This window comes from Cornus florida, unplaced genomic scaffold, assembly GCF_030987335.1.
Source record: "Cornus florida cultivar Cherokee Brave unplaced genomic scaffold, ASM3098733v1 CherokeeBrave_3.0.0_Hap2_Chr10, whole genome shotgun sequence".
In the NCBI taxonomy this organism is placed as follows: domain Eukaryota; kingdom Viridiplantae; phylum Streptophyta; class Magnoliopsida; order Cornales; family Cornaceae; genus Cornus; species Cornus florida.
In genome coordinates this window covers 24,690,562-24,704,777 of record NW_026775580.1, presented here as the reverse complement: position 1 = coordinate 24,704,777, position 14,216 = coordinate 24,690,562, and the positions used below count along the sequence as shown (strand labels likewise).

At 36.3% G+C, this 14,216-nt stretch overlaps 1 protein-coding gene across 1 annotated transcript in view; it reads left to right on the top strand.

Moving 5' to 3' along the window:
- Positions 1-9,015, top strand: part of LOC132277480 (vacuolar protein sorting-associated protein 20 homolog 2-like) — a 34,595-nt gene extending 25,580 nt beyond the window's left edge. The window contains exons 4-6 of the mRNA XM_059779333.1: positions 1,511-1,594; positions 8,413-8,578; positions 8,707-9,015. Coding sequence (XP_059635316.1) covers positions 1,511-1,594; positions 8,413-8,578; positions 8,707-8,732 — 276 coding nt within the window. The 3' untranslated portion in view covers positions 8,733-9,015. The remainder of the gene's footprint in view (positions 1-1,510; positions 1,595-8,412; positions 8,579-8,706) is intronic.
- Positions 9,016-14,216: the final 5,201 nt, after the last annotated feature.

Genomic DNA, 14,216 nt, shown 5'->3' with positions numbered 1-14,216 from the left:
ATGGTCTGCTTGCAAGTTTTTCCCACTTATTATATATAAACATATATCCTTTACAATTTTTATGGATGATTTATTTTAATGAACCTCTTTATATAGTGAAAATGTGTTAAATATTAAGAGGATCGTATTTCAATTTCTGTTATCAACAGGGGCCAGAGCCCTGCGGGGGGTTGGGGAAGGGGTAGGTAGGGATGGTCGCCCAATTTTTTATTTTTTTAAACACCTATTTATTCATGGTAAGTTTGCAAAAGAATGGCCTCATGGCCTCTCAATTTATTTATTTATTACTGTTTTTCAAAAGCCTTATTTAATGGTATGTTTGCAAAATTGCATGTAGCCCTTTCAAAATCTACTAAATCTTTTTATTATTACTTTTAAAAATCCACCTCTATCATCGTCAGCCATGCCTTTCTCTCTATCCAGGTCTCCTTTATTATTATCACTAAGATGGGGTGCCCCCATAAGCAATAAATAATCTTTGTTTCATGGGACACCCAATCAAAAAATATATTGAAAAAAAAAAAAAAACATGTCCACACACACACACACACCACCCCAAAAAAAAAAAAAAAAAAAAAAAAAAAAAAAAAAAAAAAAAACCTGAATTCTATTTACGATTCATTATTGATATCTCATTGGCCCTTCTTTCGTTCTTATTTTAGCGTATCGATCTACATTTAGGATTTGTTATTATTTTTTAATACCTTTTCATATACAAATTCCACATTTTTTCACATTTAGGATTTACATATACAACATATATCCTTTGTTAATATATACTTACTTATCAAAAAAATATATATATATACAACATATATCACTGTTAATAGTTAATTCCTTATTATTGAGGTATTTAGATTGAAAAAAGGTAAAAAAATAAAAATTGGGTTGTGCCATATATATAAAAGAGTATACTTCCAAATAAATATTTCTCGCTCCGCCCCTGGTTATCATAATTACTTTTTAAATTCCACCTCTGTCAACATCAGCCAGGCCGTTCTCCCTATCCAGGTTCCCTTCATTATTATTAGTAATATGGGGCACCCCCAGAGGCACTAAAGAGTCTTTCTTTCATGGGAAAATGTAGTTAAAAAAGTGTCCATTATTTATATCAATACTCAATATATTTGCATATATATATATATATATATATATACACACACACACCTTCATATACTCCATTCATATCAATACTAGTTCCCCCCCCTCCAAATAAAATTCTCTTGCTCCGCCCCTGGTTACCATGATGTCCTTGTAATAAAATTTGATCCATCTGCATAGGAGAATCAGTCACCTTTCTGTTAATAACTATTGATGTGTTTATTCCTCATATGTTCTTGACGTCTGGGATAACATTGACGTGTTAAATCTTTTCTTGTGCTGTGCTTTTTCTACTGTTTGTATTCTACTGGTTTAATTTGAAGTATGAGTATGATGTCATTTTTTACCATTAAGCCACATCTTTGCTCTTACTTTTCTCTCTTTATGCATGCACATTCTTGTGTTAAAGGAAATTAACGCAATTTTGGGGGAGAAACTATCAGCAGAAGATGAAGAGGAAGTTTTACTAGAATTTGAGAACCTGGAAACTCAGGTATGCCTGTTCACTGCTCAAACAATTGGCTTTCAAGCTTCAATATTTTTTCTTGTAGCAAAAAACCTTGAATATTCGAAGTCATTTTAACTATTTATTTGTATTATGTTCCCTCGTGCTGCTTCATTCTCGTCGAAATCAATACAGCCACCCCCAAGTGATGGGATTTAAGGCTTTGTTGAGTTGAGGGGGCATATTCGATAATCAATTGATATTTGTTTTCTGCTGCTAAATTCCAATAGCCAGTTCCAATATTCTGAATCATGAGATCATTTTAATTTGGCATCTTATTATATGTTCAGAATGTTTTACTTTTTCAGCTGATGGACTAAGCAGTAATTAAAACATAATATTCACAGAATCAATTTTCTGTTCAGCGTGTTAAAGATGCCAGATATATGAGTTTCTTTAAAGCAGTGGCCAGGGCTATTGCAATCTGTTAAATTTATCGCTTTACAACCTTCTATTAATGCATTTTGATGCGGCGTAAATGATGAGCTCTTAAATGGCCCTTAATGATTTTTCCTTCTATTTTTTGAGAAATATTTCTCAAATTTTTTTTTTCTTCTTACATCACAGTAGTGCACCCGGGGTTGGTTCTTCATGTATTGTGGATTGTTTCATGTTTGACACTGCCAGTCCAAGCCCTAAAATGAAGGGTTGCTGTAGTTGTATAACCAACATAATCATATTTTTTATACTGTATGGACGCATGTTCCCAATAGTTGGAATTAGGGCTGTATCAAGTTGAATGTACCTGGGTCTCGTAGTTGAAACCTACCCATATGAAGGCCTCAATGTACAAGTTTTGTTGCCTTCACTAAAATCATCCTCTTGGCTCTACAATTATCTACACCCATTGTTACTCCAAATTTGGGTGTTAGGTCAAGTAGGTACAAAATAGTAAGAAAATTTGAATTTCCCTAAATGCCTGGATGTTGAATACTCTTATTCCCTTCATGAAAACATTCTTTTGCTTATCTGTGTTTGGTATTATTGCATTTTGAATTCGAAAAGAAATGGGAAATTTTTGATATTGTCTAATCCATTTCTTGCTTTTCATTATATTGGTTGCAAGAGAGGGGAAAAGGATCAATTTTGGGGACACAAGGCAAACTAGGATCCTTCTTCTATCCCCTACTATATATTTTGGTGTATATACATAAATGTCCTTGTGTTCGGTATCTCGCAGAATGCATGTGCGTGCAAATGTATTTGTGTCAGCACTCGGGATGCAAATCACTTTTGGACCATACACGTCCTGCCTTCTGCATGCCTTTCAAGTAAATTTGCAGCCTATACTGTAACCAGATGGAAGGGGCATTTTATCATTAAATTGGGAGTTTAATTGCTTAGCCATTATTCATTCCAGTTATTACTTAAATTCAATAAATCATTTCTTTGACTTTAGTCACAAGTTAACTCTTTTTGAACTCTTGCCAGCCTTTCTAATGGTTTTTGCAATTTATACGTGTGTTTATAATGAGTTTATTTGTCCCAAAAAAATGAGCTTCTTTGTTGTAAAAGTTTTCCTATTCTTAAAATCAAAGATGCGTATATGGCTGTATGCGTGTATTTGATAAAATAAACAATCAGTGCTATAAAACGTTTTGTGTTCAATATTGTGTCTCATCTCATGGGAGGATTAATGTTCGTCTGTGCCAATAGAATTTTTATGCAGGAAAATGGTTGTGGCACTCAACCTGGAAATACCCAAAAGCAAGATACAACTAACTAATAACTACCTGAGCTAGACTTTAGGAGGGAAAACATCAACAAACTGCACCAGAGAAGAAAAAATTCTTCTCAACAGGGTCAAACAAAAATCTGGTAATGATCCATTATTTGGCAATGGCTTCCGCAAAGGGACAATTAGGTTTTTTGATTGAGGACATGCGGTATCGGATGGACTCCACAATAGAAATTTGGGTTTTGAATGTAGAGAAAATATATTGTTGAAAACCATTGCATTCCTTCTTTCCACGTATGATAGACAAAGCTAGCCAAGCTGAGCTTCCGGATGAGTCCTGGAAGATTCCATTTTGTGTTTCCAATGTTATGAGGCCCAAATGAGATAATCTTGCCAACTATTTGGGATTGAGTAGAACCCACATTTGTTTATTAGAGAATTCCAAATTGCTGAAGTGTATGGGCACTTGAGGAAAATGTGGTGGTGGGATTCAGATGCTTTAAGGCAAAAATTACAAAGATTGGGTTGAATGAGAAAGTTCAGGGATAGGCTATCTTTGGTGAGGTGATTTTCTTGAATGGCTAATCAAAGGCAAAGGAATGTTTTGAAATGAGGTGATTGAACCATTGCATTAAATAAAAGCGGGAAACTTTGGCATGTTTGTTGATGTAAGCCAAGCCTAGCATCAGGAGCTATTACCTTACAAAGAGGGCCACAGGGAAGCCAGTTATCAAAAACTACCATTGTGGTGTTGCCATTATGAACTTTGTGCTGAAGAAGTGGGCTGTGTCTCTAGCTTGAAGAACTTTTCACCAGAACCAGGAACATTAAGTTACCAGAAACTTTTATTCCTAATTAGGTGCACTTTTGCCCATTGAAACCAGATGTTTGCTGTATCTGAAAATAAGGTCCCGCAATTCTGTTCCAGTGATGGTGATCTGGGATACCCAAACGTCCTTCATTATTGGTTCTACAAACAAGGTCCCACGGAATTTTAGATTTGTAACTAGTCATGAAAGGACCTGACCAGATTATTATTATTTTTTTGTTTTTAAAATATGATTCATTTGGTTGATGATGCTAGATGGAAGAATTATAAAGTTGGTTCAGAATGTGTGGATGCCGCAGAGAGGCATGGATCAGTCGTAATCTTCCTGTAAAGGAGAGCATGTTGTTGCCCCAGCTAGTGATTTTCCCTAGCATCTTGTAAATAAGGGATTTGCAGTCAGAAGGAGAGAGTCAGGAAGCTATCAAGGAAGTTCCAAGGTAATGGGTAGGTTTCCACGAGAAATCCCAAACAAATTAGAAATGGACTGTTTGATTGGGTTTGGAACTCCATTGAAGAAGAGTTGACTTTTGTTTGGATTAGGAATGAGGCCAAAGTAGGATGAAAAGGTGTGAAGGGCAATTTTGAGGGTATTGGCTGAATGAAAATCCCCATCAGAGAACATGAGGATATCATCTGCAAATGACAGATGTTAGATTTTCAAGGATTTGCATTTTCAATGGTAAATGAAAATAGGAGTTTTGGGTGGTGAAATGGTTTTTCATGGCTGAAAGAGTGTCCATTGCAAGCATAAAAACATAAGGATATAGGATCCCGCTGTCTAAGACCCTCGCTTTTGAAGAAACCACAAAATTCTAATGGAGATAGGGAAGCTGGCAATAAGTGGCTATCCAAATGATGAAAAGGGAGGGAAAATTCTTCAATTCAAGGATTGTCAAGCAAAGAAGGCCAGCATAGGGTGTGATTTGTTGAAGTCAACCTTTAGGGTGCACCTAAGAGGAGAAGAATCCCTATGGTACCCCTTTAACAGTTCTTGGGCTAAAATTATATTATCCCCTATCCTCCTTCCCATTGGTTTGTCATGCCCATGTTTTTTTTTTTTCCATGAAAAAGTGAATTAAATCCATACTGGCCTGGTGATTTGTTTGCTTTCGTGGAGAAGATGCAACTTCTAATATCTTCATTAGGAGGAATAGAGCATAATTGGCTGATGCAATCCTCATGAATTGTTTTCAAAATGTTTGAGATAAAGCATTTTTCCCTGGATGGTTGTTGGGGGTTTCTGCCAATGAAGTTCCTAGAAGTAGGAGACGAATTCTCGCTTGATTTAAGAAGGATTATAAGTTATTTATCCATCGCAAGAGGTGATACTAGTGATGCACCTTCTGTTGTGCCTGCTATGAATAGCGTTCTGGAAAAATCTAGTATTTTTGTTACCATGTGCCAACCAGTGAACCCTTGTCTTCCGCTTGTAGAGTTGTTACTCAATTTTGCTCAAACTAGAAATTTTTTTAGAAAGCTCCTTCTCTTTGTGACACAGGTTTGAGTTGCCTGGATTCGAGTATAGTGAAGCTTAATTTTTGCTTACTTGACTGCCTCAGATATGTTTCTAAAGGATTTATGATTGAGGGCTTTCAAAGTAGCCTTTATCATTTTCAATTTGGTCACAACCGTAAACATGGGAATACCTGGGATTTGACTTTTGAGTGTTCCAGATTGATGAGACAGTGGACGTAAACTCAGGGTGGTCACCGTAGAAGTTGAAGAATTTGAAGGGAATAATCTTGTTGGGGGTGGTTTGCAAGCCAAAGGAGACACTCTTGGAGCTATGGTTAGATGTGTGGGAAGGAAGGAAGTTGCAAGAGGAGTTTGGAAATACAGACAGCCAATGGTTACTAACAATGACCATATCCAGTTTCCTAGATATATTATCAACCCCAGGACATTTGTTTGACCAGGTTAAAAGTAGATCAGATGGCCTAATGTCTTCTAGATTGGCTTCCATTATGCAATTACCTGGACATTCAGTGACGCCAACTCCCCTGTCATCAGGTCAAGGAAGTAGTGATCAGACCCTCCATGCCTCTCATTAGGAAATCTAGTGGCCTTGAAATCCACTAACAAAACCCAAGGGGCGGAATTAATGGAATTAAAAAGGTAGGAAATATTTTGCCATAGAGTTTTCTAGTCGAGGCACAATTAGCTCCATAGACATTCATATTGTCACCAGGAAATTTGAAATGAAGGGATCTTTGTAAGCCACAGAACAATCAATGAGTTGGTCAGAGCTTTTGAGACATTGAATGGTTAATTTATCTGGGTTCCAGAGAACCCATTCATGGACAGATTTTTCATTTTCTCTCTAATTTTAGTTTCAAGGAAGCCTACAAAATCAAGACTCTGGTCTTTGATGAACTGTCTGGTATCTTTTTGTTTAGAGGGGTTGTTAAGACCCCTAACATTCCAACATCCAAAAAAAAATATGATTAAACTGGGCTGTGGATGTCACTAAAAACGCTAGAAAAGGCTTCTCTCTTGGCCTGCTTTGCTGCTTTTTTGGCCTCTTTTTCTTCTTCTTCCTAGCTCTAGGCATCGGAGCATTGTTGGCAGATTGACAGTTATGAGTAGGGTTCTTTTCTTTGCCTGGCTTATGCTGTGTTTCATCACTGGGATTGGAAGATGTTGATTGATTTCCCGAGTCGGACTCTCAGTTATTTCTATCATCCATGTAAATTCCACACTCATGCTCATCAGTGTCAGATAATATGCTAATTTTTTTGGTGAATGAGATGAGCTGGACATCTCTCCTATGTCCATGGGGAGCATGGGGGAAGAATAACTTCAAGTTTGGAATTGGTGGAATCTGTTAGGGTGATTGTTTTAGGGGATGACATTTTTTCTAGAGGAATGGGCTTAGGACTGGTATGGGTTCGGATTTTGTTTGGTTATTCACTAGGAATTGGGGGATCGATGGGTGGAAGGAAGTGTCATTGTGGGAAGTAACTGGAGAGTTGGTAGGATTGATTAGGGTTTGGGTAGTGATGGGGATGGTAGAAGGATTAAAACTGATGGGGGAGACATTTGGTTGAGTCATAGAAAGCCCTTTCCTGATTTTGTTTTGTGGATCAACCATGGTTCATTCATTTTCAACATGATAAGCATGAGTCAGGTTAGGGGTGGTTGTCTTCCGTTTGCCACCCAAACCTGATTTCTTAAGGGGACAATTTCTGTTTTGAGTGGCAAAAACATTAGCAAGAATGGCAGACCTCTGGCCTCCATTGGTACTGTGTTTTAATGGTTATAAACTCATTTTCCCCCACTTTTAAGCTTGAGTGAGTCTATCAATTCCTTTGAAGCATTGACTTCCACACAAATCCTAGCAAAGGAAATGCGTTTTCTGGACTCAGTAAGCTCATTAGTGAACAATGGCCTGCCCAAAGCACTTGCTATGAAACTCAACTGCTTGATTGGTTGATTTTGATTTGATAGAAGAATGGATTTGGTTGGCGAAGTTTGAGTCCTAGCTAGATGGTATGATCAGAAAAGGATGAAGTAGGGGTGAGAGACTAGGGTTGGGTTGGTTGGAAAGCATGGGAAAGTCTGCTAGGAGGATATACTTGACTGAAAAAAGTTGCTTTCCTGATTGCCTATTTAGTGATACTTTGGTTAGGGATTAGATTGGTGGGGAAAGTGATTTGACTTGAGGACTTTTGAACTTGATTCAAATTTGAAATTTGAGAGTGAGTTTGTCGTCACCTTGCTCATGTGTGGCGTGGGAACAGCTGTTGGAGGTGTTTGCAGCAGAACTTGCTACCCTTCCTTGGTTCCTACCTTGGCCAAGTTTGTCCAGTTTCTTAAGTTTCTTTTGCTGATGGACTTGAAAATCAGCGTCTTTAAGTCTTCTAAGCTCATAGAAGGCTCTTTTGACCTTTGCGGCATTTAGCTCAGGTTCCATACTAGACAAACATTTAACCAGCTCAGAATCATCAGCAAGGAGTAGTTTGTTGTTTGGCAGCAGCCTGCTCTGATGCATCACACCCAAAACATTGGAAAAAAACATGCTAATTATTGAATTTTGGATCTGTTGTGGCAAATTATATTGAAAATGGGAGATTTATGTTGAAATGGAACTACTTTTTTCTCTGTAGAATAGCAGCTCGAGCTTGCTAAAGCTTTTTTAACACTGCTAATTCTTCTGTTTGTTTTCATGTTCTATGTTTAGCTTGAACTCTAGTTTGGCTTTCAACGTCTTATTATCAGGATATGGTGTTTGTATGAGCAGTGACCCTTTATTTATGCAGTTTTGTTACCTAATGGAGAAACTCTGCTTTGTTTGTATAGATCGCACTCCAAGATATGCCAGAAGTTCCTACTCAAGTGGAATCTCCAGAAGAACATGAGATGAAGTTGGACCTACCTGACGTACCAGCAAAAGCACCTGTTGCTTCCAAGGTAATTGCTGAGGATGCTCAAGATGTTTCAGCTGGAGTTTCTAGTAGGACAAAAGGTCTCTCTCTCTCTCTCTCTCTCTCTCTCTCTCTCTCTCTCTCTCGCACGCATACACACTTTCATAATCCATATGCTTAGTTTAACCTAAAATGCTTTACCTTAATATTTTTATTTTTAAAATCGCAGTCATGGAGGAACCATTGCCTGCTTGAGAAGGGAAAACACCCATGTGCAAGTTATCAGTGGATACCGTTATTATATGACATTCATACTGCCATTCCGTTCTGTGGAGTTGTTCGTGATCACAGATGAACCTTCTCCAGGCAGCCTGCACGTTTAATTGTACTTCTATTTTTTTTTTTTTTTTTTAATAAATTGGTTTGGATTTTGTAATTGTGTACATTTTTACGAGTTTTTTTATCGCAAAAATCAACATTGTATCTGTACAGATTAGATACTACATTAATTTTGGTGTTGCGAAACTACTCATTTGTATGTTTGTGTTTCTGACCACTTAAAATCACCGCCTGATGTATGTCGGAGGCACAACAACTGAAAAACAGGGGTACTGTTTGATGGTATCAACTCCAGCCTCAGTTTCGCTTTGCCAAGATGCAACTTTGGTTTTCTGAGATTGGAAACTTATTCCCACCACTGGTGATGTTGATGTGCCAACCATTCTTTTCTTACGTAATGGAAAAATATAGCTCTTGTCGCATCATACTGTATATTTTATGTATATACTTTAGGGGTAAAGTGTAAAAAACCCTCATGAATTATGTCCAAATTTGCAAATAACCCCCTGAAGTATTTTTTGTGCATAAAACTCCCTAAACTATCACATTTAGTTGCAAAATGCTCCATTGCTTGGCCTATTTTTCATTTAATGACCATAGTACCCTTTTTTATTGAATTACACTTGATCTAGTTTTCTTGTTGAAATAAATGATGAAAAAAAATCATACTAATTTAATAAAATATTCTCCATTAAATTTGCATAAGTTTGCCTTTAATTCTTGAAATTAATTATTTAAATAAAAAAATTTAATTAGAAAATTTGAAACAAATTAAGTAATTTTTTAATTTTCATGAATGTACTGCATAAAAAGAAGATATTTTTTATTTACGTCATTTATTAATTTTTTATAATATTGCATGAAAAAGAAGGTATTTTTTACACTAAATTTTTTTAAAATGAGCATAATAATTTTATTATAATAAGTTAATCATTTTAGAAAATGGTAGTTACAAATTTATTTATTTTTTATAATTTTTATGATAAATTGATACTAATTATAAAATTAAAGTAACTGGTATTATTAATATTTAAATAAGAGAAAATATAATAAAAATAATTTAATAAGAAATGACAAATTAAATAAGAAGGGGTAAAATAGTTTTTTGTGATATATTTGTCCTTAATTATCTTATACCGGTCTTTAGTTCAAGGAGGTTATTTGTAAAAAGGTAATAATTGAGTGGGGTTTTTTGCACTAACTCTATACTTTATGTAAAAAGCATATATGTATGTATGTGTGTGTATATATGTATATCTACATAGTACGCTGCTGTCTGCTTTTGTTTTCTACTGTGGACTTTCAATCTACTTCTATGGTTATCCTAGCGTTGGACTTGATTGCTTCCACGTCTGGTTCGTTGCTGAAAAAGGACAAAATATAATATTTTTTTTTGCAGGAATTAGGGAAGAAGTTGAAAATCCTGAGCTTAGCTGGTTTGGTGGGGTTACTCTAGACACTTGGGGCTCCTCTAAACTCAAAGCTAATGCATTAACGTGAAAGTACTTTCTAACCGTTGGAAGGTAAAATTATATTAAAAAACATGATTTGTACTTTTACTTTACATTTTTAGGAATTAAAAGTAGAAAACAGAAATTATTCCTGTTAGTAAACAGATCCTTAGCAAACTACTAGATAAGAGAGTTTTCACTTTAGTGTTGCTCACCTTACTTCTACGGATAGGATAGGGAAACAAAGTGTTATAATCAAATTTAAAAAATGTGGTTTGTGTTATGAATATATAAATAAAGAAATATATAAAATATATGATGAGTGACCTATCAAAAAATATATATATATGTATATAGAGACCACCCAAAAGGAAGTTTTATTATTAGAGAGAATGCAGATTACAATATCCAAGCAATTCTTGCATCATATATCATACCACATCAGTGTACCAATAAAGAACATAAACATCAGATGGCTAATAGAATTCATCCACGTCACTACGCCTATACAATTCATCCATGTCACTGGGCCTATCACAACTCTCATCGCCTTGGCACAAGTTGTTATCACTTTTACATATGACTTGCTGGGAGTAAACAATATGATGGACCTTATACTGTATAACACTCCTCCTTGAAATCCATTATACGCAATAAGAAATTGCTCCGTTAAAACTTTGCTAGAAAAAAAAAAATCAGTGGGATAAAAATTTAGTGAAAGAAAAATAGTACAATATTCTTGTGTATGTGAAAATGGTATGACATAGGTTAAAACTGCCTCATTAAAACCTTGTCAGCAAAACACAGTGGGACAAAACCTGAGCAAAGGAAAAATAGTACATTATGCCAATACCTTTCTAATCAATTGCTCCCCTTTATATGCATATTTGTTGCATTACTTTAGCATGGAAAATCTTTGAGTTTCAATATCATGCATCAGTTTCTCAATTATTTTACTATAGACATCAACTACACGTACTCCCAGCTTGCTTCATGAATTGCGAGTATCTTTAAGTGACTTAAAGAAGTTGTAATTTATTGTTTGCTTCATAGATCGCCTTGATATAACAGTGTTGCTACAAGTTAATCAGTATCTTGTTTGTGATCAAGCTTTATGTGGATTCAGAAAGATAATTAACTTAGTTTGTCAAAGTAAAAATAAAAATGTGATTAAATCCATTATAGGAGAGTATGTCTCCTAATGTCAATACCAGGTATTTGAGAGAAACTTTGTACTACCAGTCATGCTTTGTATCTTATAATTTAATTTCCCTCATTTCATTATAGTACAAATATTCATTTACAGGCTTATTACTATTACCTTTAAGTGTCTGGACTATAGGTCCAAGTATTTTTAAATTATGCCTGTATTATTTCTTTTCATTTTGGCCAATCATTTTACATCGATTTGACATTCAGGATCCTTATCATTGTTATAATATCGAGAGCAACTATAATTAAAAATATATATTGTCGACAATATTTTTCTTTTCACTATAATTTATTGAGATCCCATCATTGTTAGGTACATATGCCTCTTCAAGGGTATTTGTCTCATTAAGAGCTATTAGTTCATCATGTTTAGGTACCTAGGCCTCATGAAGGGCATGTGCCCCATTAGGAGCTATTTGTTTAGAAAATTTAGATTGATCAATCATTTTGTTGCTCTATTTATGAGAGTGGCATTTTCAAGGGTGCCAATTCTCTATGTACCTTTTCATTTTGTTGTTCTCTTTAGAGTGGCCTCTCTAGTAGTGCCAACTCCTTTATGCAAATTTTCTTATGCTTTCCTCTTCGGGGATAGTATTTTTGCACTAACAAGTTTACCATGATTCAGGCGCATTTTAGATGTACCACCGACTTAGGATCATTGTTACTACCTATGTATCCCTGACTACACAATGTCTAGAATCGTTCCTACAAAAATAGGCGATTACGTCATCTAGAGGGGATTGGGTCTTTAAGCAAGATTGTAATGATCTCTCCCATTCTTCCCTCGAACCTTCGTGGTTCTACGCAAAGGGATCGTGGTTGGTAATTCAGAAACATCCTCTGAATAAGTGAACATTCATGTCAGGATCTAATAAACCTATTTCTAGAACAAGTGTGGCATTTACTCTCGATAACAGAGTCTTGTGGGCATTGTGGATTGGATTGCTAACTTATGGAGTCCCAATTCAAAGTCTAGCAAAGGTATAGCTTACAAGATGTGCTTTGCAGCAATTATTTACTCTGTTTGGAGAGAAAGAAACAACCGAACCTTCTCAAGGAAGCGTCTAACTGAAATGAAGATTTGCAAAGAGATTGAAAATTGTATCCGATGCAAGCTCTCCACCATTTTGTTCTCTGATTGTGCTATCTCAAGGTCTGTTGTTGATGATTGGAGCCTTCCGAGCTCTGTGATCTAGTAGCTGTGTTCTTCCCCCTTCTTCTCCATGGTTTCTGTTGTTGCTAGTTTGGTAGCAATGGTTATATAGGTTTGGATGGGGTTCGAGTTTTAGTTGGTTTTGAGTTAGGCTCTTGTTTAGCCTTGTTTTGCCTTCATATTTGTTGGCCTTTGCCCTCCTGTTGTACATTCTACCTTCTATCTATTTATTGACTTACCCAAAAAAAACAAATCCAAATGGATTTTAACATAAAATCAAAAAAATAAAAAATTAGATTAAGCGAGCAATTCGTAACAGTGTCAGAAAAGGATAAAGATGAGATTCAAAACTTTTTTCGAGGGTTTTCAAACCATGAAGGGTGAGAGTCATATGATGTGAAGAGGAAGAGAGCCTCTGTTGTGCTCGGAAGAGAGGCTTCAATGGCGTGGAGTGTGTGTGGTGAGAGAGAGTGTTGAAGTGAAGGTTCAGGTTTGTAGGTAAAGGGTTGACATCCATGAGTGGAGTCAAAGTAGAGGTTGAGGTATGTGGGTAGTAGGGCTGCAAGTTGGGCTGGCCCAACCCGAACCCAACCTCAACCCGAATCGGGTTGGGTTGGGCCAACCCGAATTGTACTTAACATGGGTTGGGTCATAACACGGATCGAATATTTTCGGCCGGGTTAGGTCGGGCTGACGGGTTAATTTTTAAATTTTTTTTTTTTTCGAAAATTTATATATATGTGTATATTATATATATTTAATTATATTGTTATTAAAAATATATATATTTTTAGGGCAAATCATTTCAGCCTCCACTAATATCCTCCATCTCTATTCTCATTCTCTAACTCTGAAATTGCTCTTTCTCTCTCTCTCTGCGCAACTACAAAATCAACAAGAATCAGAAGTTCAAAACCCATATATTTCAATTTATCTATCTGTCTGCTAGAATCAAAAGTTCAAAACCTAGTACCTATATCAAAACCCATATCGGCATATGAGGACACCAAAATGACCCGGGCTTGGTATGATCCGTATTGCAAAGGACGGGTCGGGTATGGATAAACAGGATGGAGCAAGTTCGCGCAGGATGGGCCCAGGTCTATAAAGTCATTACAGAAGCCCATATTAAAATGAGAAAAGTTAAGTCCAGGCAAAAGGGAGCAGATAAGGCCCAGGCCAGAGGAGGTTGTAACCGTCTATAAATAAGGGAAATCGAGAAGGAAAAGAGGTTAGAAAGCATTGGGAGTGAAGAAATTCTCTCTCTGTAATTGGGGGAAATTCTTTGTACTTTCAATTGGCACCGTCTGTGGGAAGAACAGGAAGGATTGATTGATGTTGTTCCAGATCGAATCAATTCAAAACACTCTGCAAGGAAGACGATTAATCTGCGAAAGCTGAATCAACATTGGTGATAATACGATTTGTCTCGATGAGTCCAAGCTCCGGTTGATTTCAAGAAGTTGGCGTCCAATCCAAGCAGATCAGATCTGTGCTTGATCCGGCGAACTACACAATTGCGATCTGTTGTGATTACTGAATCCGGCCAGTAGCGGACTGAATTCAGCAAGTGTGAGTTCAGAT